This window comes from Phascolarctos cinereus, unplaced genomic scaffold, assembly GCF_003287225.1.
Source record: "Phascolarctos cinereus isolate Bilbo 61053 unplaced genomic scaffold, phaCin_HiC Scaffold_726;HRSCAF=1367, whole genome shotgun sequence".
NCBI classification, from domain to species: domain Eukaryota; kingdom Metazoa; phylum Chordata; class Mammalia; order Diprotodontia; family Phascolarctidae; genus Phascolarctos; species Phascolarctos cinereus.
In genome coordinates, this window is record NW_027556098.1 from 243,751,422 (window position 1) to 243,778,428 (window position 27,007).

The following is a 27,007-nucleotide window of genomic DNA, read 5'->3' on the forward strand; positions in this document are numbered from 1 at the left end:
GGGGCAGAAAATTGAAAACACAAAAGCTCATGGCAGTAAACGTTGAAAACTAAAACTAAATTAATTAATTAAACAAAAAATGAAAAGTGGATAAATAGCAGAGAACATATCAAGATATCTACATCCTGATTTCTTGCTGGATGGAAAACTTTTATAAAAAGAAATATTGATTATAGGTTGAAAAATAATTGCAAGTAGGCATATCAACAAAACCAAAATATTTTGAGAAATTTTGCATCAAAAATGCAAACTAATCCATCATATTAATATTCTTTCTTATTCTTATTTATTGGTTATAAGTGTAATAGTGTAAAGGACTTTATCAACAAATATTTATGTATGATAAGTTACATTATTTTATTGTACATTTACGATGTTTCTATGTTGTTATCCACAATACTATCCATAAAAATTCTTAGTATTATTAAATAAAATAAAATATAATGAAGGGTTGTATGAAAAAGAAAAAAAAAAGAAATGATGAGCACGATGCTCTCACAAAAACCTGGAAATTCTTGCATAGGCTGAAGTAAAGTGAAATGTACTGTGTACAAAGTAACAGCAATATTGTAAAATGATCAGCTGTGAATGACTTAGCTATTCTCAGCAATATAGCAATTCAAGACAACTCTGAAGGACTTCTGATGAAAAATTCTATTCATCTCATAGAAAGAACTGATAGTGTCTGAATACAGATTGAAGCATACTTTTTTTCACCTTATTTTTCTTTTCTCGATGTTTTTTTTCTTTATATTTTCTGTATTTTTTCTTTCACAACATGACTATTTGGATATTTTGCATGATTACATGATTATGGATGTTTTGCAACCAACATAACATATTGAATTGCTTGCATTCTCAATGACGGGGGGTGGGGAGGAAGAAAGGGAGAGAATTTGGAACTCATTGTTTTAAAAATTAATGTTAAGAATTCCCTTGTAACTGAGGAAAAATAAAATAGTAAAAAACATAAATACATAAAAAATAAAATTTGCAGAATTATCTGCATTGAGCAGCAGAGAGTTAAGAAAAACTCCTGCAGATGTCTTAGTAGGATTTCCTTTTTGTGCTTGTGAATTTAGACTGTTGGGCATTACCTCCTGTGTGTTTCTTTGGATTTTTGCCCTATATACAGTTGATAACCTGAAAGCTTTTGAATGGATAACTCTTTTCTTGCTTGGGCTACATTCTTTGAAAGTTGGTCCAAAGTCCACATTACACTTTCCAAAGTTCTTTCTTAGAAGAGATGGTTGGGAAATGACTCTTACCTGCTTCAGAAATGTTTCCTGCCTGAAAAAAATCACCATCTCAAGTTCAGAATGGTCTCAGCTCAAAAATTGGGATTTGAATTTATTTAGAAATATATTTTGTATTTCTCTAAAAATTTTACTTTGCTTCAGGAAAGTGATGAACATTCGGAAGAGGAAAACATCCTTGAAATGGAAAGAATGATTGAAAATGAAACCGCTCTTAATGAGGAAAACATCACAGAAACAAAAACCACCACTGGGAAGAAATCTATTCGTTATACTGGTTGGACCCTGGCCCGTCTCTGGACAATCAGGTACACTCATGTACAAGTAGTGGGATTTCAGAATGGTAGAATTTCTTTAGGAAACAATGTGGCAGTATTCAGGTGAAGTTACAGTGTGTAACAGTGTACCCCACCTATGTCCCTGTCATCCCTTTCTTCAGAATATCCTAGGTGGAGTGTAATATGCAAAGAAGTAAAAGGAGAGATTATGTTCAAATAAAATTTCTACTAGTATTATTTTGTTACTCCAAAAATCTAGAGATGCCTGACAATTTGAGACTATCTGAAGAAATTCTAAATCATAAAGCAGGAATTAAAATTGATCGACATAAAGAAAAGGAAAAGTCTATAGAAATATCTCTGTGCATTGGTTTAAGCATAAAAAAAGAATAAAACAAGAATAAGAGATTATCAGTTAATTTAGAAACCACCCACAAGGGATGTATAAAAGAGAAATATAATACAGATCATCATCAGTGGACAAAATGTCAAAATGGACACACAAGAGAATAACTGATAAGAAGTGGTCAATATTATATAGACTTCAATGAATGTAATGCAGTATACCTTATTTGCTCAAGTATTATTAGTCGAATACTCAAGATAAAAGCCAAAACTCTTGGTACCCAAGTCAGAACTATCACCATTTAAAAGACACGCTTTTATTTTTGTTATCCAGACAAAATGAAATAAAAAAACAAGAAATGGCAAGAAAAGCAGCTCTGGAAGAGAAAGCTGAGAATTACATCAAAGTAATCAAAGAGATATATGCAATGGTGAGAGGGTCCGATTCATAGGTTCTTTCCTTTTTTATGAATATTTATTTTTCCCAATTATATGTGAAAACAATTTTCAACATTCATATTTTATTTTTTAATTTTGAGTTTCCAATTCTCTCCCACCCTTTCTTACCTCCCCCCTCCTGAGACACTAGGCATTTTGATATTATTTATACACATACAGCCATGCAAAACAATTCCATATTATTCATATTGTGAAAGAAGACATGTAACAAAAAAAAATCAGCCATGAAAAATAGAGGAAAATGGTATGCTTTGATTGCGTTCAGAGTCCATCAGTTCTTTCTCTGGAATTGGATAGCATTTTTCATTCTGAATCCTTTGGAATTGTCTTGGGTCACTGTATTGCTGAGAATCCCTGTTATTCAGAGCTGATCATTGTATAATATTGCTGTTACTGGATACAATGTTCTCCTGGTTTTGCTCAGTCCACTTTGCATCAGTCCATGTAACTCTTTCCAGGGTTTTCTGAAATCATTTCTTGGTTTGTCTGTTTGTTTGTTTTTTGGTTAGGCAGTTGGGGTTAAGTGACTTGCCCAGAGTCGCGCAGCTAGTAAGTGTCAGTGTTTGGTCTGAGGCCAGATTTGAACTCAGGTCCTCCTGACTTCAGGGCCAGTGCTCTATCCACTGCACCACCTACCTGCCCCTGAAATAATTTTTGAAGCACAATAGTAATCCATTACAATTTTATACCACAACTTGTTCAGCCATTCGCCAGTTGATGGGCAACTCCTCAATTTCCAAATCTAGGTCTCTACAAGAAGATCAGCTATAAATATTTTTGTACAAATATGTCCTTTTACCTTTTTAAAAAAATCTTGAGGATATATACCTAGTAGTGTTATTGCTGGAACAAAAGGTATGTATAGTTTTATATAGCTTTGGACATTGTTCTAAACTGATGTCCACCATGGTTGGATCAGTTCATCCCTCCGCTAACAGTGTGTTAATGTCACAATTTTCCCACATCCCTTCCACCGTTTATCAGAATTGTTTCATCATTGGTGATTTAAAGCATTTTTCACATGGCCAAAATAGCATTGAGTTCTTCATCTGAAAACTGCCTGTTCATGTCCTTTGACTATTTATCAATTGCAGAATGATTTGCATTCCTATAAATCTGACTCGGTTCTCTATATATTTGAGAAATGAGGCCTTTATCAGAGACACTTTGAGAAAAAAATTCAAAGCTTTCTACTTTCTTTCTGATTTTGGTTGCATTGGTTTTGTTTGTGCAAACCCTTTAGAATTTGTTATAATCAAAGTTACCCATTTTACATCTTGTAATGCTTTCTTTTCCTTATTTGGTCATAAATTTGTCCCTTATCCATAGAGCTGACTAATAAACTATTCTTTGCTCCCCTACGTTGTTTAAGGCATTACTCCAACTATCCAACTATGTCTCCAACTATCCATTTTGACCTTATCTTGGTATATGGTGGAAGATGTTGGTCTGTACCTAATTTCTGCTATCCTTTTTTCAGTTTTACTAGAAGTTCTCATTAAATACTGAGTTCTTGTCCAAAAAGCTTGTCTCATTGGGTTTATCAAACACTAGATTACTATGGTCATTGACTGCTGTGAATTATGTTCCTAATCTAATCCAGTGATCCACGAGTCTGTTTCTTAGCCAGTACCAGATTGTTTTGATGATTACCACTGTAAAAGACAGTATGAAATCTAGTACACCTAGGCCATCTTCCTTCAAATTTTATTTTCATTAATTCTCTTGATCTTCTTGAACTTTTTTTCTTCCAGATGAATTTTGTTATTATTTTTTTCTAGCTGCATAAAATGAAATTTTGGTAGTTTGATTCTTATGTTACTGACCAAGTAAATCAGTTGAGGTAGAATTGTCATTTTCATTCTGTTAGCTCAGCCTACCCATGAGCAATCAATCTTTTTCCTGTTGTTTAGATCTGATTTTATTTGTTTGAAAAATGTTTTGTAATTGTGTTCATATAGTTCCTGGGTTTGTCTTAGCAGGTAGACTCTAAAGTATTTTATATTGTCTACAGTTATTTTAAATGGATTTTTTTCTATGTATTGCTGCTGGGCTTTGATGGTTCTATATAGAAATGCTGATGATTGATGTGGGTTTATTTTATGTCCTTGACTTTGCAGAAGCTGTTAATTATGTCAACTGGTTTTTTAATTGGTTTTCTAGGATTTTTTATACCGTCCTATCTGTAGAATGATAGTTTGTTTCCTCGTTGCCTGTTCTAATTCCTTCAATTTCTTGTTCTTCTCTTATTACTACAGCTAACATTTCTAGTACAATATTGAATAATAGTGCTGATAATGGGCATCCTTTCTTCATCCCTGATCATATTAGAAAAGCTTCTAGCTAATTCCCATTACATATAATGCTTACTGATGGTTTTAGATAGACACTACTTATCCTTTTAAGGAAAGCTCTACTGACTCCTATGTTCTCTAGTTTTTAATAGGAATGCATGTAGTATTTTGTCAAAAGCTTTTTCTGTATCTGTTAAGAAAATGATGTGATTTCTGTTGCTTTTGTTATGGATATGGTCAATTATGCTGATAGGTTTCCTGATATTGAGCAAGCTCTGCATTTCTGATATAAGTCATAGTCATAGATCCTTGGGATATATTGCTATAATCTCCTTGCTAGTATTTTATTTAGAAATTACATCAATATCCATCAGGGAAACTGTTTTATCATTTTCTTTCTCTGTTTTCAGTCTTCTTGGTTTAGATATCAGCACCATATTTGTGTCATAAGAGAGATTTGGTAGGACTCTTTCTTTGCCTCTTTTTCCAAATACTTTATATAGACTTGTTCTTTAAATCTTAGGTAGAATTTACTTGTGAATCCTTCTGGTGCTGGGAGGTTTTTCCTCAGGCAGTTCATTGAGGCCTTTTTGATTTCTTTTTTAAATATGGGGTTAAGTCATCTATTTCGTTTTCTCTCAATGTGGGAAAATTATATTTTTGTAAATGTTCATTCATTGCACTTAGGTTATCAGATGTTTTGGCATATAATGAGGGAACATAGTTCTTGATAATTGCTTTAATTTTCTCTTTATTGGTAGTGAATTCATCCTTTTCTTTGGGTTACTGGTGCTTTCCTCATTTGTATTCCATAAAGATGTATTCAAGGCCTCTTTGGGTGCACTCTCCTGAAAATTGTGTGATATCGTTAGGAGAATGTAGAAAAGAAATAAAAGCAGTGCCCCCAATTTGGGGTTAATAGAAGTTTTGTTTGGCATCCCAGAACATGACAACCAATGTTTCTGCAGAGGCAAATACCACTTCCCTATTCTTAGGAATTCTGAATTAGGAAAGAGTTATTTTTTTCACTATTATACTGTTATTCTTTCCAAGGCACAACAGTAATATATATTCACTTTTGTTTCCAAAATGACTATTACTTAAGACAAATATTTCTTCCTAGATTGAACAATTTGAAACACTAGTAAACATTGTGACACTCTTCACATCATTTATTTGGGGGGGGGCAGTGGTTTATATAATTTATTGATATATTATGCATATCAACCTAGTCATTCTCAGATTCACACCCACACTTTCACCACTGAGCAGTTCCCTATAATATAAGATACATGCATATGCACACATGCACACATATATGTGTGGGTACACACAGAGACACATATATGTGTGTGTTTTTGAAGTGCATGTATGTGTGTGTGTGTGTGTATGTAAACACACACACTTCAAAAATAAACAGTCCAGCAAAACCTGCCAACAAAACTGTATCTGACAGAATATGCAACAGTCTGCATCCGTAGTCCACTATATTTCTGCCAAGTGGAGGGAACTGTATTTCATTTGCCATTTTCTAGGATAGGGCTAGGATTTTCCAATACAAACAAGAAGAGAATGGCAAGCTTTCAGGGATGTATTGATTCCCATTAAATTAGGCATAGCCAATATTCTCTTTACCTCATTCTGTATCAGTTCATAAATGTTTCTCTAAGCTGCTCTGCATTCTTTAAAATTATCATTTCCTACAACACTACATCATACTCTCCAGTGTTACCAATGAGGACTTTTGTTCCAAATCCAAAGGCATTATCTCAGTTCTACTTCCTGATCTCTCTGTAACCTTTGACACCACTGATTATCCAATTCTTTTGGACAGGCTTTTCTCACCAGGTTTCTGTAACACTAGTGCCACCTGCATCTTCTTCTATTTATTTTTGCAGTCCCTCTGAGTCTCCTTTTATAGGACCTACATCTATGCAGTGCCCCTCCACAAGACTTTGTCCTCTTCTCTCTTCTCCCTCCATAATATCTTGCTTAGTAATTACATCAGCTCCCATGAGGTCAATGAATCATCATTCCATTGATACAATCTCTTACCAAGCCTTGTCATTTCTACATTTAGAATATTTCTCTTCTAGATCTCCTTTTCTCTCTTTGTAAATTTAATTTTATTTTTTGGTTGCATTTTAAGTTCTGAACTGCCTCCTTTCCTCACCACCCCACACTAGAGAAGGCCACCATTGTACACATACATATAAGTAAAACCTTACTAAACATACACCTATGTATGAGTTCTCTTTCCAGAGACTGATAGCATCTTCCTTTCTAGTTGATCTGAGTATTATCACTTAGTCATTCACAATTGTTATTTAAAAAAGATTTCTGCTACTGTATAAAGTATTCTCTTCATTCTGTTCATTTTCCTCTTCATTATTTCATGCAAATTTTTTCATGGTTTTTAAAAAATCAACCAGCTCATCATTTCTTAGAGCATAGTAGAATTCCATCACAATCCTATACCACAAGTAATGTAGCCATTCCCCAATTGATGGGCATCCCCTCAATTTCTAATCCTTTGCCACCACAAAGAAAGTTGCTATAAGTATTTCAGGACATATGAGTTCTTTTCCTTTTTCCCTGATCATCCTGGGAAAGAGATCTAATAGTAATATGTTGGATCAAAGGGAATATACAGTTTTATAACTCTTTGAGCTTAATTCCAGAATGCTCTTTAAAATGGTCAGATTAGTTCACAGTTTCAACAACAGTGTATTAGTGAACCAATTTTTCCACATCCCCTCCAGCATTCCTCATTGTCCTCTTCTGAGGTGTGAGATGATACTTCAAAGTTATTTTAATTTGCTCTAACTGTATATAGGTTTGATTTCTTCATCAAAAATCTGCCTGTTCATATCTTTGACCATTTATCAAATAGGGAACAACACATATTGTTACAAATTTGACAAAGTTTTCTGTTTATTTGAGATATGAGGACTTTATTTATGTGAGAAACTGTCTGTAAAAATGTTTCCCAGTTTTCTACTTTCCTTCTAACCTTGGCTATATTGGTTTTATTTGTACAGAACCTTTTTAATTTAATCAAAATTAGCCATTTTGTATCCCACAATGCCCTCTTTCTCTTGTTTATTCATAAATTCTTCTCATATTCATAAGTTTGATGAGGTGATATCTTCCATGTTCTTCTAATTTTCTTATGCTATCTCCCTTTATAACTCAGTCGTGTGTCCATTTTGATCTTTGACCATTTGTAAATGGTGTAACGTATTGGTCTATACCAAATATCATCCAGACTGCTTTCCAGTTTCCCCAGCAATTTTTACCAAATCGTTATTCCCAAAGCTGAAATCCTTATACACACATATATGTAAACATAAATGTATACATATACATATATGTGGGTATAGTTATATATCTATCTCTAAATCTGTGTAAAATCTCCCCTTTTCTCTACCCACTCAGTAGTTACATTGATGCAGAGCCTCTTCAACTCATCCCTAGATGATTACAAAAGCCTATCCTTTCCTCATATCTCATTCCACTCCAATCCATTTTACCCTCGCCTACCAACGTGGTCTTCTGAAAACATAGGTCTAACCATATCTCTTCCCTGATTCAATGAAATCCAGAGGATTCTGAATCACATATACAATCCTGTCTTTGGCTCTTAAAGTCCTTCACCATCCAGCCACTTTCCAATCTTTCCACTATTCTTATGCTTTACTTTTCTCTAAGTACTCTATGATTCAGAGACCCAGGGGCTTCTTGCGTTTCCTCAGATACCATCCCCCATGTCCCAACTCCATGCTTTCTCAATCTCTGCTCCCTTTGCCTGGAATGTTCTCTGTCTCTTCACCTCCACCTCCTGTCATTCACATCCTCCAAGATTCAAATTCTACTATTGTGCTAAAATAAATGATGAGCATGCAGATTTCAGAAAAACCTGGAAAGACTTAAGTGAGCTGAACCAGGAGAATGTTGTACAGAGTAACAGCAACTTTGTGTGATGAACAACTTTGATAACCTTGGCTCTTCGCAGCAATACAGTGATGTAAAATAATTCCAAAAGATTCAGGATGGAAAATGCTATCCACATCCAGAGAAAGAACCATGGAGTCTGAATAGAGATCAAAGCATACTATTTTCACTTTTGTTGTTGTTTTTCTTTTTCGTGGTTTTTCCCTTTTGTTCTGATCTTTCATTACATGACTAATTTGGAAATATGTCTAATATGATTGTATATGTATAACCTATATCAGATAGCTTGCTATCTTGCGGGGAGGGGCAGGGAGGAAGGGAAAAAAGAATTCAGAACTCAAAATCTTATAAAAGTGAATGTTGAAAACTAAAAATAAATAAATGGTAAAAAAAAATTTTTTTTCAAGCCTCAAATTCTACTTTCTGGAAGAGCCCTTTGGTGATAACCTTTTGCCGTTTATACCCCATGCCTGGTTAATGTCTTTTTCTGAGATTATTTTCCATTTATGCTCCAGATATCTATGTATATTATGTATAATTTTTGATGTGATGTTTTCTGATTGTATAGGAACTACTTGAGAGCAGGGAAGTATGTTTTTGCCGTTCTTTGTGTCCCTAGATATCAACCCAGTGACTGTCACATGACAAATGATTAATAAATGCTTCTTGACCATATGAATGTAATATCACCTTATATTCACATCCCACTATTTGTTCAGTCAATCTCTGATTGATGGAGATCCATTTTGTTCCCTTACCCCACTCCCCAGAAAATAATGGCTTTATGTCTACAAACTTTTTCTTGTGTGTGAGGTACTTAGAGTATATGTAAGCAGTAGTGTGATCAATGATTCAGATGCTATGATCATTATAATGAACTTTCTTAAGTAATTCCTAATCATTTCTCCAGAATTATTAGATAAATTTGAGCTACTCCAATAATATAGAAAATGTTAGTCTGTCTTCGTACAGCTCCCGCTACATGTCTGCTCTCATATGTTATCATTCTTACCAATTTGATTTGAAGTGAAAACCCAGTTGGTTTGATTTGGCATTCCCTTCCCATTCCTGAGGTAGTGTACTTTTTCACAGGGCTATTGATGGTCTTTAATTCTTATTTGGCTAATCATTCATTTGTATTGTTATTGGGTACTTATCCTCTGAATGAGAGAAGGATAATGTTAAAAACTAAAGTCTTATCAATTTGTATTAATTTTTTGGTATGTCTTGACTAAGAGGTTGGGTAACAAAGAGAATAAATGTGAAGACTTTTCCCACCTAATATTTTTTCCGTTTGTGAGCTGTATTGATTCTGTTCACATAAAAAATTGCTGATGTAATGTAGTTAAAATTTTCTGTATTTTTTTTTCCCTTTGTGATATCCTCTCTCCCTTATTTGGTTGTGAATTTTCCCACAACCATACTACCAAAAGGAACTTTCTTTTATTTTTACATGATGATTGCATATTCCTTTCTTATATTAAGGCTGGATATTTTCCCAGAACTTATTCATGTTAAATCCATGATGTTACTCGAAATCCCCTTAATGCCTACCAACTTTGCAATTTGTCTAAAACAGGAATCCTCCCACGGATTTGTCTACTGATCTTTTTTTAAGGATGGACTTCTGTGTTCTCTTGTTTTTCACGTCTTGGTTATCCAGCCTATTGCCCTCATCAACCTTTTTTTTGTTCATTTCCTTTTTTAACTACAACCAAAGAATTTTGATGAGGACTGCTTTCTGACAGAGTTTGCCATGTAGTAATTAATGGGGCCCCTTTGTATTCCCATTATTTTTCCAAAATTTCTACCCCAAATCCTCAAATCTTATGGCTCTTTCTCATAGTTCCCTGACTCTCTACCACTTTGGACATTGTGTAGTTTCCCTCCTCCCCCACCTTTCAAGACATTGCCTTCTCCTGGTGCTTCTTCTATTGAGATGTGCACTTTTCATTTCCCTATGGTAGATCACCTTCCAGCTCCCACTGAATAAGATTGAATGTCTTTTAGCCATCTGACCTCTGTAGTCTTCCCTCTCTCTACCTTCTTTCCTGCTGATCTCCTCAGCTCCCTTTGGATGAATGAATATCTCTCTGCAGAAGACTCCCAAGTCAAAACATCCAACCAAAAGAGGTCTCTTGAGCTCCAGATTCAAGCAATCAATTACTCAATATGCATCTCATCCTCAACACATCCAAATTCTCTTTGCTTAAAACCTCTCTCTCCACTCAACTTTGCTACTTCAGTTGAAGGCACTACCTTCAGTTCAGTCACCCAGTTCTCTGAGCTCAGAGTCATTCCTGACCCTTCTTTGTCCCTCATTTTATATATCATCATGTCACTTATTTCTCTGTAATATCTCTGGCATTTATCCCTTTCTTTCTCCTCACAGGAACTCTTCTTATCCTGGTTCACAGTCCTGTCACCTCTTGCTTGGACTATTGAAATAGCATTGCTTTTTCTCAAAATTAAAGATTCTTATTGATAGATTTCTTAAGTTGTCACTATATCTCCTAGTATCCCTCCTCCCTCACAGAGATACATACACATTTAATAAGAAATAATATTTTGAAACACTGAAAAAAAAGAAAAAGAATTATTATATAATTATATGTATAATTCATTAGCCAAAACAGTCAATCATTGGGAAAAAGCTTGAAATTATAGGCAAAACTCCAACTCCTTGTACATCACTCACCTGCAAAAGAGTCAGGGAAAGGAGTCTCTTCTTGCATCTCCTCTTTGGGTCATTCTTGCTCTTGAAAGTTTGTTACATTATCTGCATTGAATTGCAGAGCTTAAAGAAAAATTCCTGCTCATGTGTCATTTGTGCTTGTCAATTTGGACTAGCTGGCACTGACTCCTGTGTTCCTTATAATGTTTATCCTCTACAAAGTAGGCAGCCTAAAAACTTTTGCACCAGTGACTCTTTCTTGCTTGGACTGCACTCTTTGGAAGTCGGTTCAAAGTCCATATTGCACTTTCACAGGTTCTGCTTTGGAAGGGGTATTAAGGACAACACTATTATCTCTTCAGAAATCTTTCCTGCACAAAAATTTAAAAAAAAAAACCCATCATCAGAACAAAAGTTTAGAGTAGTCAGCTTACTGATGTCAGCAATTTGGCTTTAATTTTCTTTAGAAATATATTTCATTTCTCTCTTTCAAAAATGTTTCTTTTCTACAGGAAATCAATGATGACAAGGAGAAGAACGAATTGAATGCAAGGGAATACACAAACACTTCTGAAAAGGTAAACATTCCTGAGAAGGAAAACATTATTTATGTTTTAATATCATTACTTATTCTTTTCAAGTAGCTTTAGAATAGGTATTCACTTTTGATTCTAAGGTGTGCTGCCAAAAATCAAGGTCTAGGTAAATTGACTCCCATCAGTTGAGTAAGCATATCTAGCTTTGTCAAGATCCCATAATTGCATGGGAGATATATGGTGCCCAGTGCTTTTCCACCACTAAACTTAAGGACAAAGAATCTCCTTCACTCTTTGGTACTACTATTTTGTTTACCAAGGCTACTTTCCTAGGTCATGAAGTGACCTGACCACATAGAACTGAAAATTTCAGAGGTAGAAATCACTTTAGAAATCATCTATTCCAATTCCCAGGACTAAGGTATCTACTTTTCTAGACATGGATTCCTATTGTGACTCAGTTTATTGCATACCAAAGGCCACATAGCTAGTTTATTTAGTATTCATTTTGAATTCCTCATTGGAGACAACAAAATTGGATGATAATTATCAAAATAATTCATCGTGTAAAGCTTTTTTTTTTAACTCATGTATGGAATTCGTATTGGGAGAAAAAGTATCTCAGATGGGAGAAAGGTAACAGGTGGAGGCCTTGAGGTGGACTTTCAGAGGTATGCCATGTACAAAAATGGATGAATGTAGTTGAATGAATTGGGAGTCCTTATGTTGCAAAAACTAGACCTAATGAAGTCACAAGTGGCAAGATATGAAGAGCATGAAAACTGAAACATTAACAGCCATGAAAGTTTGCACCAGGGAGTTCATGGTATAAATGAAAGTATTAAGGAAGGAGAAAAAGTGGTAACTATATGAGGCTAGGAATGATGATTTTGAGGTTTTGGATATGATATGTTCAGAGAACTCATGTTAGTACTTGGTGATCATGGCTTTCCTTCTTGGTGAGTTCACTAGCCATCCATTTCATGATATTTTTCAGAAATTTATGATGCTTTCAATTTTTAGAACTGAAAATAACATGCCTCCTTTGGAAAGTGGGAACATCTCCTCATAGCCAAGCTTTCTGGTAATTCTCTCAGATTTCTCAAAGAGAACTGACACACCAGAAATTGTTCTGTGACCACCAAGTCCTCTGATTAAAACTGGTCATGCATCCTCTTTGTCTAGGGAAACAAAATAACGATTCTGGGCCTGCCACAGACTGTCCCCAAAAGGTACTTACCATGATGCTACTCTGCGTACCAAACGCTGCCATCACTCTCTCTTACTCACTTTTTCCAAAGATCCCCTGTCACTGTCTCACTGTCACATCTACACATACAGCTCTCCCCCCTGGAATTCCAGAACTCTCCTTTCTCCTTCTGCAAATCTGGTCCTTCATTCAAGGGTAATTTCAGTGTCTCCAGGAAGACTCCCTGCTATATCCTCCTAGCTAGAAGCCATGTAGTCATGTGCATTCCTATTTGTAAATGTACACAATTCTAAGAGAATTATAATGTTTTCTTTAAATTGTTTGTGTTCATCTCTTCATGATTGGGTTATATATTCCTGAAAGGCAGAGTTACCATGTCTTTGAAGTTTTCTCAAGCTCATAGGAGCTACAGAGACAACTTGCATGTAAATAAATCTTGACTGACTGAATTGTAATATGGTGGTCATTGAGGAGCAGAGTACAGAGATGAGTGGTAAATTGCAGACTCAAGATTCTAAGTTCTAAAAGGGAGTAGAAAAAGATAAATTGGAATAATTGGAAAAGGAAGGAACAAACTGGTTTCTTTTTTTTTTAAATTTTAGGTACCAGAAGTGGAACAAAAAATAAGAGAAAAGGAAAAAACCAAAGAAATATCAGGATTCCTGCTGAACAAAAACCTAGAAGATCCACCCATAATAATTTTAGAAACAGAAGACTCCAATAAATCTGGTAAGACTGGATGATCATGGACTCAGGTGATATGGAGATTCAGGAATACTTGGGTTCCTCAAGAGCAGCTTAAGGGTATAAAACAGAGATATCAGAGACATTAGAACTGATGACAGAGTAAATTTAGAATGAACATTTATGTGGATTATGTCTAGCAATGGGTAAATATACATTCACCAACAATTTTAATGACCAGTTGTTGAAAATAGTATAACTGATATGAAATTTATTGAAGGAAATCCTTTTTTTTTTAGTTACTCCCTTCAGATCCTACAGTGATTTTCAAACTAACAAATAAATAAAGGTCTTCTTTAAGGAAGCTTTTTTGTTATTAATCTCTTATAAGTACATTTTATTAATTTTTTACCTTAGAGAAATGGTTCTTTCTTTTCTTCTCCTTTCACTTTTCCTTTCTTTTCCTCCTTTCTTCCTTCATGTTCCTCTTCCTATTTCTCTTTCTTATCTTCATCTATCTTTTTTTTCTTTTTTATCTGCTGAGAGAAAGCAGGAGAAATGAATAGGTCCCTAGAAGAGTCAAATATTAAGCTCAAAGATAAAATTTAGTCAAGGATTTAATAAGATATTAAGACTATGGAACTGTACTTTCACCCATATAAGACCATCAGAACATAGGGAATCATTTGAAAGGAGTTAGGTAGTTGGAGCCAAAACATGCTTTTTTTAATTACGTAAATTTTTATGTATATGTATATATATGTGTGTGTATACATATATACATATATGTGTGTGTGTATATCCATCTATCTATCTATCTATCTATCTATATGTGTGTGTATATATATGCTCCCTGATGTTTTCTCCTCTTTCCATGATAACATGAGACTCATTGCTTATCACACTTTTGTGTATATACATATACATATATATATATATATATATATATATATATATATATATACACACACACACATATACACATACATACATATATATGCATATGGTCCATGATGCTTTCTCCTCTTTCCATGATAACATGAGACTCTTTGCTTATCACACTTTTCTATAGTTTTCCTGTCCTTGGCTACATCAAATCTCCGCATTGGAGAGATCTTCAAAGCATCCTATGATCACCTCCTGACAAATACAAAAATCTCTTTCCCATTGCCTCTAGGAGAGTGTTCTTTAGTGGACAGTCCTATTGAGGACCCCATTGCCTCATAAAATCACCCATTCTATTACTGAAAGACTCTAAATTTTAGGCCAATTTCTGTTCAAAATGAGAAAAACAGAACAATATGTTCTCCATACCACTTACTCATCTCTCCTAGTTTCATCCTCTGGAGAGATACATAAAAAGCACCTTCTCTCTAGTCCACCAAGATACTTTCCAGATATTTGCAAACAACTGGTTTCCCATCTTCCACTTTCTTTCATCATATTCATGATCTTCTCCATCCTGGCCTCGCACCTTTAATCACTTTCATTCCAGCTTGTTGCGATGTTCTTGCCTCACAGTTCTGTTATTCAGTGTGTTAGTGGTCTCTGTTTTAGGTCACTAACTCTGAGGTGCATTCTTTCTGTCTGCATTCAAAATATTAATAAAAATGTGGAAGAGGTCTTGTCCAAGGACAGAGTCAGGGAGTTTCAAACCAACTATAAGGAACAACTTGTAAAATGACTCTAAAATTTCTAAATTTCTTGCAGATAGGATTTTCAGTAAACATGATTCAATTTGCAAAGCCCAAACAAAAATAACCTGAGTTATTCAGGCTACAGGCTTCTATATATAAACTGGTATGTGGTTTTTAACAGAGTAAAACAGTTTCTACAGGACAGAACAATGCTGGGCACCTAAGAAAATGAAATGTAGTAAGTTTCAATGATAATGATATATACTGATTTTTTTTTAATCCAACAACAGAAATCTAGAATTCTCCCAATTTTCCATCATTTGGAGAATTCATTTTTTATTTTACCCCAATTTTCAAAGTATGATTTTTGTTTGTGTAAGTTTGTCCTCATCAGTTAAGAGAAAACTAACAAGTTTAGACTTGGGTTTCTCCTTAAATTAGCATTTGTCAATTGTTTTAATATCCTCTCTGCTCTTTGAAAAGGTAAGTGATGAGTAGCGTAATTAAGGTTGGACTCCTAGGGCAGCTAGATGTCGCAGTGGATAGAGCTCCAGCCTTGGAGTCAGGAGGACCTGAGTTTAAATCTGGACTCAAACACATGATACTCACTAGCTGTGTGACTCTGGGCAAGTCACGTAACTCCAATTGCCTCGCCAAAAAAAAAAAAAGTTGGGACTCCTAAAGGATGTAGTTTTCATAAAATGTATATGTGTAAATACATTTTTCAAAGAAAGAAACCCATGGAAATGTTTGCACATTTGTCATTCATTTCTATGGGATGAGCTTTGTGGATACTATAAATGTGCCAAGCTCAAAGATGTTTCTAACATTGTTAAAAAATGTGTTTATGAATTGTGGGACTAAGGTTGTTTTTTTTTTTAACATTATTCATCTTGATGATTTGTAATTTCTTAATTATTAGGCATGGCTGTAAGCAGCTGAGGTGTGGTGGGATAGAGAGAAGACAGATCTCCACTTCCAGTAAATAAATATAGACCACACATACATGTATGTATGCAGGGTGTGTGTGTGTGTGTGTGTGTGTGTGTGTAGTGGAAATACAAATCTGTCTTCTCTTTGTCCCACCACATCCCAGCTACTTACAGGAGCTCCTTGCAACTATATTTACATCCAAGACAAATCTCCATTTCTATTAAATAAATATACACACATATATGTGTGTGTGTGTGTGTATAAATATATATATACACATATATACATACCCATAAAATACACACACATACATTTATATGTGTGTTTATTTAATGGAAATGGAAATCTGTCAACACCACATCCTTCCTTAATTCTGTTCATACAGAAAGAAAAACCAAATCCCTGTTACAAACGTGTATTGTCAATCTAAACAAATTCCTCCTTACACCATGACCAAAGAAAATTATGACTCAATCTATATCAATCTCAGTCTATATCGATTGACTCTTCTTATCCTGAAGCATGTTCCATCATGAGACCTCTAGAATTATGGCTGATCACTGTGTTGATCAAAGTTGCTAAGTCACTCAAAAGTTTGGGGCTTCATTCCAAATTACTTCCCACAGTGGCACACCAGTTCTAGCCTAACAACTGTGCTTTAAGATAGATGTTTTTCCAGACGTCCTCCAGTATTTCGCAGTTATTTCTTGTCAGCTGTGCCAGTCTGGTGGATATGACATGGAACTTTAGAGTTTTTTTATTTATGTTTCTCTGATTATGTATTTAGACCATTTTTGCATATTACTTTTCATGTGTACTTTTTTATCTATGTCCTGACTCTCCTGAGTTTGCACTTAAGAATTTCTTTGTACCCCTGGTCTTTTCATTGGGTGTGATGAGAAGTCCTCTATTTCATTAAAGATCCCTGCTTTCCCTTTTCGGGACTCAGTTATACTCAGTTTTGCTGAATAAGTTATTCTTCACTATAAGCCTACTACTTTACCTTCTATACTAGAGCGTTCTAAGCACTTTACTCTTTTATAGAGCAAGCTGCTAAATCACATGTGAGCCTGATTGCTGCATTTTCTTATTTGAATTTTCCCTTTGAGGCTATGTGCAGCCTCATTTGTTTTTAACCTATGGGCTCTGAATATTGGCTAAAATGTTCCTAGGAATTTCCATGTTTTTGCTGACTTTCAAGGTGTTGACAAGTGAATTCTTTCTATTTTCACTTCAGGTTCTGAGAGATCTAAGCAATTGTTTAATTGCTTGAAATGTCAAGGTTCTTTTTCTTCTTGTTGTTCATGGTTTTCTGGTAGTCCAGTGATTCTTAAATAATCTCTCTACAACCTGTTTTTCAGATCAGGGCTTTTTACTCTATGGAGATACATCCTGTTTTCTTCTGTATCTTTGAACTTTGCTGTTTAATTGTCTCATGGACCCAGGTACTTCACTTTAGGCCATTCTAGTTTTCATGACATTGGTTTCTTGCAGAGCATTGTATACCTTTTGATCCAAGCTTTTTCATTCTTTTTCTCAATCTTTCTTTCATAGCTCTCCTCTTTTCTCATTTTTTCCTCCAACACATTGACAATTTTTAAAGTGATTCTCTGTTTTCAAAAAGAAAAAAAAACTCTAGTGTCATTTATTCCAGAAATCTATTTGACATGGTGCCCAAGTTATATTTTTCTTTGAATCTTTATAGATATTTTGCAGTCCTTTTTTTTTTTCTGAGTTCCTGTCACTATAATATACCTTTAGAGTGGCATTCATCCAGACTTACACTCTTCTATTCTGATTTCAAATAATATATTGGAGCCATACTGTGTGCACTTTTGGGTGCAATGTCTGGCCCAAACTTTTGGCCTCTTGAATCTTTTTTTTCTATTTTCTTGGGGTATTGAGTTTTGTGATATTCATGGATCTTAGGAAGAGCTCAGGCTGGAAAGCTGTAAACTTTCAGGACTCATACCTCCCTGACTCAGGACAAGGTATGAACATTGACCTTCTAGTCTGCCTTCTACAAGTTCCTGACCTGAGTTTGGGTGTGTGCCACATGCCTGCATGCTTGTTCCTCTTTAGTGTTCCAGTAGACTATTGCTGGACTTGCCACTCAGAACACTCCCTATGTGTTCTAACCCCTTGGTCTAGTTATTCTATTACCAACCTCAGATTGTATTGTAGGCAGAAACTGAGACACCATTAAACTCCTAGGGTCAGAGCCCAAAAGCTACTGCTTGCTTCTGAACTTCCTGCTTGGTCAATATGTAGCCAAGGGTCTGCACACAAAAAACACCTAGGAATGCCACACATGGCATCGGATGACATCAGTCACCCGTGCCTCTGTGACCTAGAACTCAAGAATCAGTGAGGGAGCTCCCAGCTAGAGTTTCCACATTCTGCAAAATGGCAGGGGCCCACATGTATAGATCTGGGCTCTATTATTGACCCAGATTCCTTTGACCCTGAATGCATTCAATATGGTATGCTCCCCTGGCTATACCCCACACTGAATATCAGCAGGTATCTCTGTCTCCCTGTACTAACTTGGTCTTGGATTTTCTGACCAAGAGTAAGTCTGTGGTGCTTTCTGCAGCTTTCTAAGGAGTTAGGTTAGAAGCTTTTCTGTATTTCTCCCAGCTATTCCACCATCTTGGTTCTACCCTAGCAGCTCTCCTCTTAAGATATACCTGTTCTATTTTCGGACTCAATCTTTCCAGGCATAGCTCTAGAGAAGAATATTTTTAATTTGAATGATATTAAGCCAACTTCATTTAAGACACATAATTGTTAGTATATCAAATGAAGAAAGAGATGTAGAATACCCATTCTAGCTATTTGACAGACAACTTTCCCAACTCTAAAATGAAGTTTCTATCCTGTGTGATCCTGTTTACCTGCATCCTTGCTTTTTATCAGGAAGCCTAAGACTTTGCAAGTTAATATAGGCTTGTTAGCCTAAGCCTAGAAGAAAGCATGCATGTGGATAAGGAATTATCTAAATGTCAGTCATTATTCCCTTTGTTTGGCCTTGATTCATGCTACTTATGGAAAGTACCACAAACAGAACCTTATTAAGTTAGGTGGGCTTGGGCTGATAGAATTACTTTTATAGACTAATCAGTGTTTAGTTTTCCTCGATCCTCTATTATTGGGAAGAGTAGGGGGCAAATATTTCTTTTTTTTTTTTTTACTTTATTTCTTTTTAGTTTTCAACAATCGCTTCCATAAGGTTTTGAGTTTTAATTTTTCTCCCTCTCCCACTCCTTCCCGCTGCCCCCAAGATGGCGTACAATATGATATAGGCTCTACATGTACATTCATGTTAAGCATGATGTAAAGAACAATTAGAACTAATGGGAGCAACCACAAGAATGAAGCAATAAAACAAAACAAAAGAAAAGGAATGCAAATAGTATGCTTCCATTTGCATTCAGACTCCATATTTCTTTCTCTGGGTGTGGATAGCAGTTTCCATCATGAATCTTTTGGAGTTGCCTTAGATTCTTACAGGGCTGTGAAGAGCCAAGTCTATCAAAGTTAGTCATCCCATAATATGACTGTTACTGTGTAAGATGTTCTCCCGGTTCTGCTCATTTCACTCTGCATCAGTTCACGTCTTTCCAAGTTTTTTTGAAGTCTACCTACTCATCATTTCTTATAGCACAGTGGTATTCCGTTATATTCATATACCACAACTTGTTCAGCCATTCCCCAACTGATGGGCAGCCCCACAATTTCCAATTCTTTGCTACCACAGAAAGAACTGCTATAAACATTTTTGTACATGTGGGTCCTTTTCCTGTTTTTATGATCTCTTTGGGATACAGACCTAGAAATGGGATTGCTGGGTCAAAGAGTATGCACAATTTTATAGCACTTTGGGCATAGTTCCAAATTGCTCTCCAAAATGGTTGGATCAGTTCACAACTCCACCAACAATACATTAGTGTTCCAATTTTCCCACATCTTCTCTAACATTATCATGTTCCTGTTTTGTCATATCAGCCAATCTGATAGGTGTGATGTGGTAGGTACCTCAGAGTTGTTTTGATTTATATTTGGCTCATCAATAGTGACTTAGGACATTTTTTCATATGGCTATAGATAGCTTTAGTTTCTTGCTCTGAGAATTGCCTGTTCATATCCTTTGACCATTTATCAACTGGGAAATGACTTATATTCATATCAACTTGACTTAGTTCTCTATACATTTTAGAAATGAGTCCTTTATCATAGACATTTGTTGTAAAAATTCTTTTCCAGTTTTCTGCTTCCGTCCTAATCTTGGATGCATTGGCTTTATTTGTGCAAAAACTTTTCAATTTAATGTTATCAAAATTGTCCATTTTGCATTTCATAATGTTCTGTACCTCTTGTTTGGTTATAAATTCTTCCCTTTTCCATAGATCTGAAAGGTAAACTGTTCCTTGCTCTTCTAGTTTGTTTATAGTCTCAGTCTTTACATCTAAATCGTGTATGCATTTTGATTTTATCTTGGTGTGGCAAATATTTCCTTGAAAGAGATCAGAGGGCTAGTACTAGAAGGAACTTGGGAGGACATCTTGCTCAAACCTGCTGTCATTTTGGAAGTGAAAGGAATAATATGCAGAAAGATTTATTATACAGCCACATGGAGTGGAGACTCCAGGGCTCCTGGGGCTCCTAATTCAGTGCTCTTGATACTACACCATACATGCTACTACTATAAACATGAGTTTCTACTATTGACAACTCAAGGATAGGTTGCTGTTATCCTTTGCTAATAAATGGGGTAATTTTCAGAGTCTTATTCACTGAATTCTTCGTATTTCTAGACAATAGGAGTGAGAACATTGAAACTTTGGAAGCATCACCAGAGACAAGGTCTGCATCATGGATTCCCAGGTGTTTTCGGTGAGACCTGTTTTGTAGACTGATAACAACAACAACAAAAAGAACTGAAGAAACTGGTTTGTCCCTGCTTAGTTTTAACTGTTAGCTACCATCTTTTCTTCTCTCTTTTTCTTAGAGCCCTTTTATCCATGTCCAAAGATTCTGTTGTACTCCAATTATCCTCAGCTAGGTCACGGAGTAGTAGAAAGAGTTCTGCATATGGGCAGAGGACCTGGGTTCAAATCCTTGCTTTCCCACTTTTACCAGTTTGCCCATAGTCAAGAGGATTTGATCCTCTCCTGAACTCAATTTCTACATCTCATATATCAGGGAATAGGTCTAGAATAACATTCAACATCTCAAACTATGGTCTTACTATATGACTTACTGGCAAGTCATAGAATAAAGGCAAGTAGACACACTCCTGGGATGGTGTTTGGACTGAATCGTCAAAAAAGGATTGGGACATTTTAGAGTGCTATCCAGCTGCAGGATTAATATCTAAGAATTCACTCTAGGGGAGAAGGAATCTTCTGATGTCCAAAAAGTAAGAACTCCTTCAAATTACTCACAAATACGTGCATGTACATACACAGACACACACACACAGACACACACACACACACACACACACATTTTTAATGTACAGGCTTCCCTATCTTGTGGGACATACAGGACTTACAGCACATAAAGTTATTTGGTTCAATGATATATTCTCACTATATTTCTACCCTGTATACTTAATTGTTTATTAAAGTGGGTGCTCTTTCTTCAACGTGGATTTCAGAACCCTCAGGAAAAAATTCAAAAAGGGACCAAAAGAGAGAAAAGATCAACAGAAGGTAAGCTTTTATCTTGGTGACTGTCTTGTAGCCTTGAGTATGTCTGTTTTCCCATTCTAATCACCATATGTTGAGTCTTTTTGTAACTTGGATTGGGAGGAAGTAAAATAGGCATACAAGGCTATCTGGTGGGTTGGTGGTTTGACTTATGTGTCCTAATTACCAGTGAGTGAGAGCAAGACAGCAGTGAAACAATTCAATTACTTAAAGAGTGAAGAGGAGAATACTAGAGGGACAACAAATTAACCAAATTTGAATTCCCATCCCTGGCTCATAAAGATCCTCAGGACCCTTTCTTGGTAAAAATAAAGTAAGAGACTGTGAGAGAGAGAGAGAGAGAGAGAGAGAGAGAGAGAGAGAGACAGAGAGCGAGAGAGAGAGAGAGACCTTTGGCAGCTTTTGGATTGTGTAACTTTTCTTACTCTTTTTCTTTTTTTATTTATTTTGATTTATCAACAATCACTTCCATAAGCTTTTGAGTTTTAAATTTTTCTCCCTCTCCCTTCCCTTCCTTCCCAAGACAACTCATAATCTGATGTAGACTATACATATACATTCCTATTAAACCTATTTTCACATTAGTGATGTTAAAAGGAAGAATTAGAACCAATAGGAGGAACCATCAGAAAGAAGAAATAAAACAAAACAGAAGAAAAAAATGGCAAATAGTATGCTTTGATCTGCATTCAAATTTCATAGTTCTTTCTTTGGATGTGGAGAGCATTTTCCATCATGAAATCTTTGGAGATGTCTTAGATCCTTGGATTGCTGATAAGGGCTAAGTCTATCAACGTTAGTCATTGTACAACGTGGCTGTTACCGCGTACAACATTCTCCTGGTTCTGCTCACTTCACTCAGCATCAGTCCATACAATTCTTTCCAGGTGTTTCTGAAGCCCACTGTTCATCATTTCTTATAGCACAATAGTGTTCCATTACATTCATATACCACAACTTGTTCAGTCATTCCCCAATTGATGGGCATTCCCTCAATTTCCAATTCTTTGCCACCACTCTTTTTCAGTGTTCCAAGATTGAGGCAACAGCCCAGTGATTCAACTCTGCCCTTTGAAAAGCCATTACATCCAGTCAGTAGGCTAGCTAGATTTCAGTTCCCCAAGAGAAGGGCAGAACATTGCCTGCTTTATCAAGAGGGACGTTGAAATGCTACCATGATTCTTCCATGATAGCAGAAGTTAGTGTTCCTTGTACAAGAGACAGAAAGAAGCAGTTTTTTTGGTAAGAAATAATAGGAAGTGAAGACTGTAAGAAGTATAATGAGAATGCCTCTGTTTTTCAAGTATTTCCAAATTCCCCTTTGGCAGCCCATACACACATGTGTGTTTGTGTGTGTGTGTGTATAGAAATGTCTCTAGACTTGTCCTGGAGAAAAATGAAAAAGTACTGTGAAATGTGGGGCTGGAAGCAAAACTATGGTCTATCAGAAATATGGCTTAAAAACTTCATGGTCTATTCTGGCCCTGATGTTCTAGAATTTCCAGATTGTATAACATTCTAGGATTATATTCTCACCTTCTTGTATTGGCAGGATCAAGGAAATTTTCCATCAACTCAAGGGGAAATATCGCGCCGTACCATGGAAAGAGTAAGTTTGACAACTGAAATGGCAAAACAGAAGTATATTCTTGGAAGCTTCTAGGCTGAAAAAAAAATTGAGTGAATAAATATGAAGGAATTCATAAAAAAAAATTAAGGTCCTTAATATGTTCTCATAAGGATCACATCCAGCTATATTATAAGGTTCTAAGACTTTATACCATGATGAGCATCTAAGTACACAGTTTCCCTCCCTTGACTTGGCAGTTTCCAGAAACGTACCATCACAGGAACCCAACCATCTCAGACTGGACAGAGGAGGACGTGAGTAATTGGCTCTGCTTCACTGGGATGGATTATTATTCCAGTCGTGTACACTTCGATGGCTGGCTCCTGCTTACACATACAAAGAGAGTCCTAAAGGTAAGCTTCTATAAGGTCTTTCTAGTTCATACCATCTAAGTAAAAGAGGCTTCTAACAATTTCTGTTACAAGACTGGTAAATGGAAAATAAAAAAGATAACCCCAGTATAGCAATGCCCAACTTCCCAGAGCCTCTTAATCTCCTCCCTTCCTAAACCCCTCCAAAGTCAGTAGGACTTTTCCAACAATTAATCATGGAAAATCCCATAATTCCATTTCTTTTGAAGTCATCAAAATTTAAGGAGTTTTTCTGTGATCTTTAAAATGAGCTATCAATGCCTAATCCTAATTTTTACCTCATGATGAGAATTGTTGGTTCATGATGCTATTGTTTTTACCACACCATAACAAGGCAGGAAAAAAAAAAAGACCAGCACTCGGAGCTTCAGTGTGACTGAAACCAGCAATTTTCAGAACTTGAGTGTAGATATTCTGACTGAATGCTTTCAGAACTGTTCTTTCTTAGGCTAGATAGCCTCTAAAGTCCTAGGCAGTCCTCAATCTCCGACATATGTTGATCTCACCAATTAAAGTCAAATGTTACTATTTTCAGATTAAAAATTGAAATGGCTTTTAGATTTTTTCAAAGCAATTAGCATTGGGTTCCTGCCTTTAGAAAACATAATTGATGAATGAGAAATTATATTTACAAGTTTAAGTGACTATATAAGGAGCCCTCACCATCTTTTTGTAATTTGGAGAATTCTTCATTTAGCTATTTAGAGAACTGTAAAAATAGAAAACTTCATCTATCTTCCCTTTGCACACCTATACATAGCTAGTCCTTTACCTGCCCTGTTGCTGACAAATGGAGCCCAGTGAAATTGGTGGGTGGGAAATGATCAAGAGAGGAGTTCTTATCCCTGTAAAGACCAGTTGGAGGGACACTCTGAGGATATTGTTATTCTTCTTTCAAATTGGGCACATTTGGGGCGGGTATCAACTAAACTGAAAATATTGGCTAGAAGGACAATATGGCCCTGCTTCCTTTTCCTATGATTTCCAAAGCTGCCGTAGTTTGGTTCCTGAGATGGATTTTGTCAAAATGGAAAGGCTGTACTTAAGGAATTCCAGAGAAAATGTCATTCCTCCTTGCTACTGAAACTGCCCTCCAAAAAGAGTTGCTTATTTGGGAAATTTTCTTTTGAGCCATTTATTCAGCATGTGACTGAACATACAGAAAGGACAAGCTGGTTGTTACATGGGGCTTCATGACTAAGTCTTATGACTTTGCCTTTGTATATGGCAGGTAAACTCTTTCTACCTATTATCATTTAACTCTTAGGAAAGCCAGGAGCACGTCCCAATTCTTTCCTCTCCACCTTGAATTTTAATAGCACTTATTTAACTCAAAAGGTAAGTAGGTCTTTTCAAACAGCTGACTTCCTTCTTATTAATGGTTAATTGCAGAAACCAATTCTTTTGAAGAGAAGGAATTAGTGCTTTCCTTAATCATTTTAATCCTGTTGCTTTCTAAACATGAGATTCTTCCCATGCCATAAATGAGCAAGTCTATCTCCATGTACACAGTCTCTTCTCTTGGTAATTAATCTTTCCAATAAACTATCATTATTGCTGCATATCGTTTTTTCTCAATAGTTCCCAGATCGGTTCCTATCTAGAATATTTTTTCCTGATGGAAAAGCTGACGTCATCCAAATATGATGCTAAGGAAGTTTCATTTTTATATTTGATGTGTGAAATTGGAGAGACTACATCTGACTCAAATTGAAAATAGCTCCATTTTCTTTCCAGAGCTTTGACAACCAAAATCGAAAGGAAAAAAAGATTCTCCTTAAGAAGATAAAAAAACTCCAACGGCTCGAGGCAGAACTGGAAAGAAGAAATGCAAAAAGAGTCCTAATGAGGACGGGCATAAGAGAGAAGCCCATCTATTAGAACTATTCTCATTACATCACATGAAGCGGCACAAAGACCTGTTACAGTGGAGGGAAAGAAGAGAGGGAGATGAGCATTGTTTGAACCTTACTGTCATCAAATTTGACTCAAGAAGGGAATAACATAGGTTTAGAAATCTAACTTGTCTAATATGCAGTAGGAGGGGAAAGAAAAGGGAGGGGGGATGGAAGGGACGGAAGAAGTAGTAAAGGAAAAAGGAAAGAAAAGGGAGGGAGCTGATAGAAGGGGGGGCAGATCGAGGGAGGCGGTGGTCAAAAGCAAAACTCTGGTGAAGAGGGAAAGGGAGAAACGAGAAAGAAAAGCATAAAGGGGCAGGGAATGGGATGGAGAGAAAGACACTGATAGTAATCATAACTGTGAATGACATGAACTCTCCCATAAATGGAAGTGGATAGCAGAATACCAAATTAGAAACACTGAAAACCAGAGGAGAGATTAATAAAGTTGAAATTAAGAAAACTATTGAACTAATACAACTAAGAGCTGGTTGTATGAAAAAAAAATACATAAACCTTTGGTTAGTTTAATTTTTACAAAAAGGAGAAAAGCCAATTACCAGAATCAAAAATGAAAAGGGGTGAATTCACCACCAATGAAGAGGAAATTAAAACAATAATTAGGAACACCTCATGGCCCCTTAACAAAAAACAAGGGAATAGAGATGTGCAAAATAAAGAGGGGAAAAGGAACATGAAACACATCTTTCTCATACAATAACAGAAAAAAAGTTGTAATACTGGGAACACAAGCAAACCCACAGACCTAAATGGAGCCTTGATAGCCTTGCTAAATCATGAGTGGTTCAATGACACAAAAAGCATAGGAATATTCAAAAGAAGATGCACTAACCACATCCTTTACACACAATAGTCATGATGTAATTATAACATGTTTAGTAATGAGAGAGTCGAAGAATACATCCCCAAAACAATGAATTCAATCTGGGAAAGAGGGTGAGCCATCTTACCCACATTGTAGGGATGCAGCCACAAGATTCCTCAGAGAAAACCTATCTCAGATAATCTATATTCAGAACAGACCAAAATGATATGACTCAGGAACTGATGACGCAGCTGAAAAAAGTCACCTTCGGGGCCCCAGACTGGAGTAGCGCCTGGCCCGCGCACGCA

General features: G+C 36.0%; 1 protein-coding gene across 11 annotated transcripts in view; it reads left to right on the top strand.

The window, feature by feature from the left end:
* The window catches only part of LOC110203966 (uncharacterized), a 66,050-nt gene extending 39,697 nt beyond the window's left edge, over positions 1–26,353 (top strand). For 6 of the 11 annotated variants that reach the window (XM_078147038.1, XM_078147039.1, XM_078147042.1 and 3 more), the window contains 9 exons: positions 1,401–1,564; positions 2,214–2,310; positions 11,773–11,838; positions 13,609–13,735; positions 21,078–21,156; positions 21,893–21,977; positions 23,527–23,583; positions 23,802–23,957; positions 25,713–26,353. In XM_078147038.1, coding sequence (XP_078003164.1) covers positions 1,401–1,564; positions 2,214–2,310; positions 11,773–11,838; positions 13,609–13,735; positions 21,078–21,156; positions 21,893–21,977; positions 23,527–23,583; positions 23,802–23,957; positions 25,713–25,856 — 975 coding nt within the window. In that variant the 3' untranslated portion in view covers positions 25,857–26,353. Of the gene's footprint in view, positions 1–1,400; positions 1,565–2,213; positions 2,311–11,772; positions 11,839–13,608; positions 13,736–21,077; positions 21,157–21,892; positions 21,978–23,526; positions 23,584–23,801; positions 23,958–25,242; positions 25,538–25,712 lie in introns of those variants that run through there. The other 5 variants (XM_078147043.1, XM_078147041.1, XM_078147044.1 and 2 more) reach the window with 5 other exon arrangements.
* Positions 26,354–27,007: the final 654 nt, after the last annotated feature.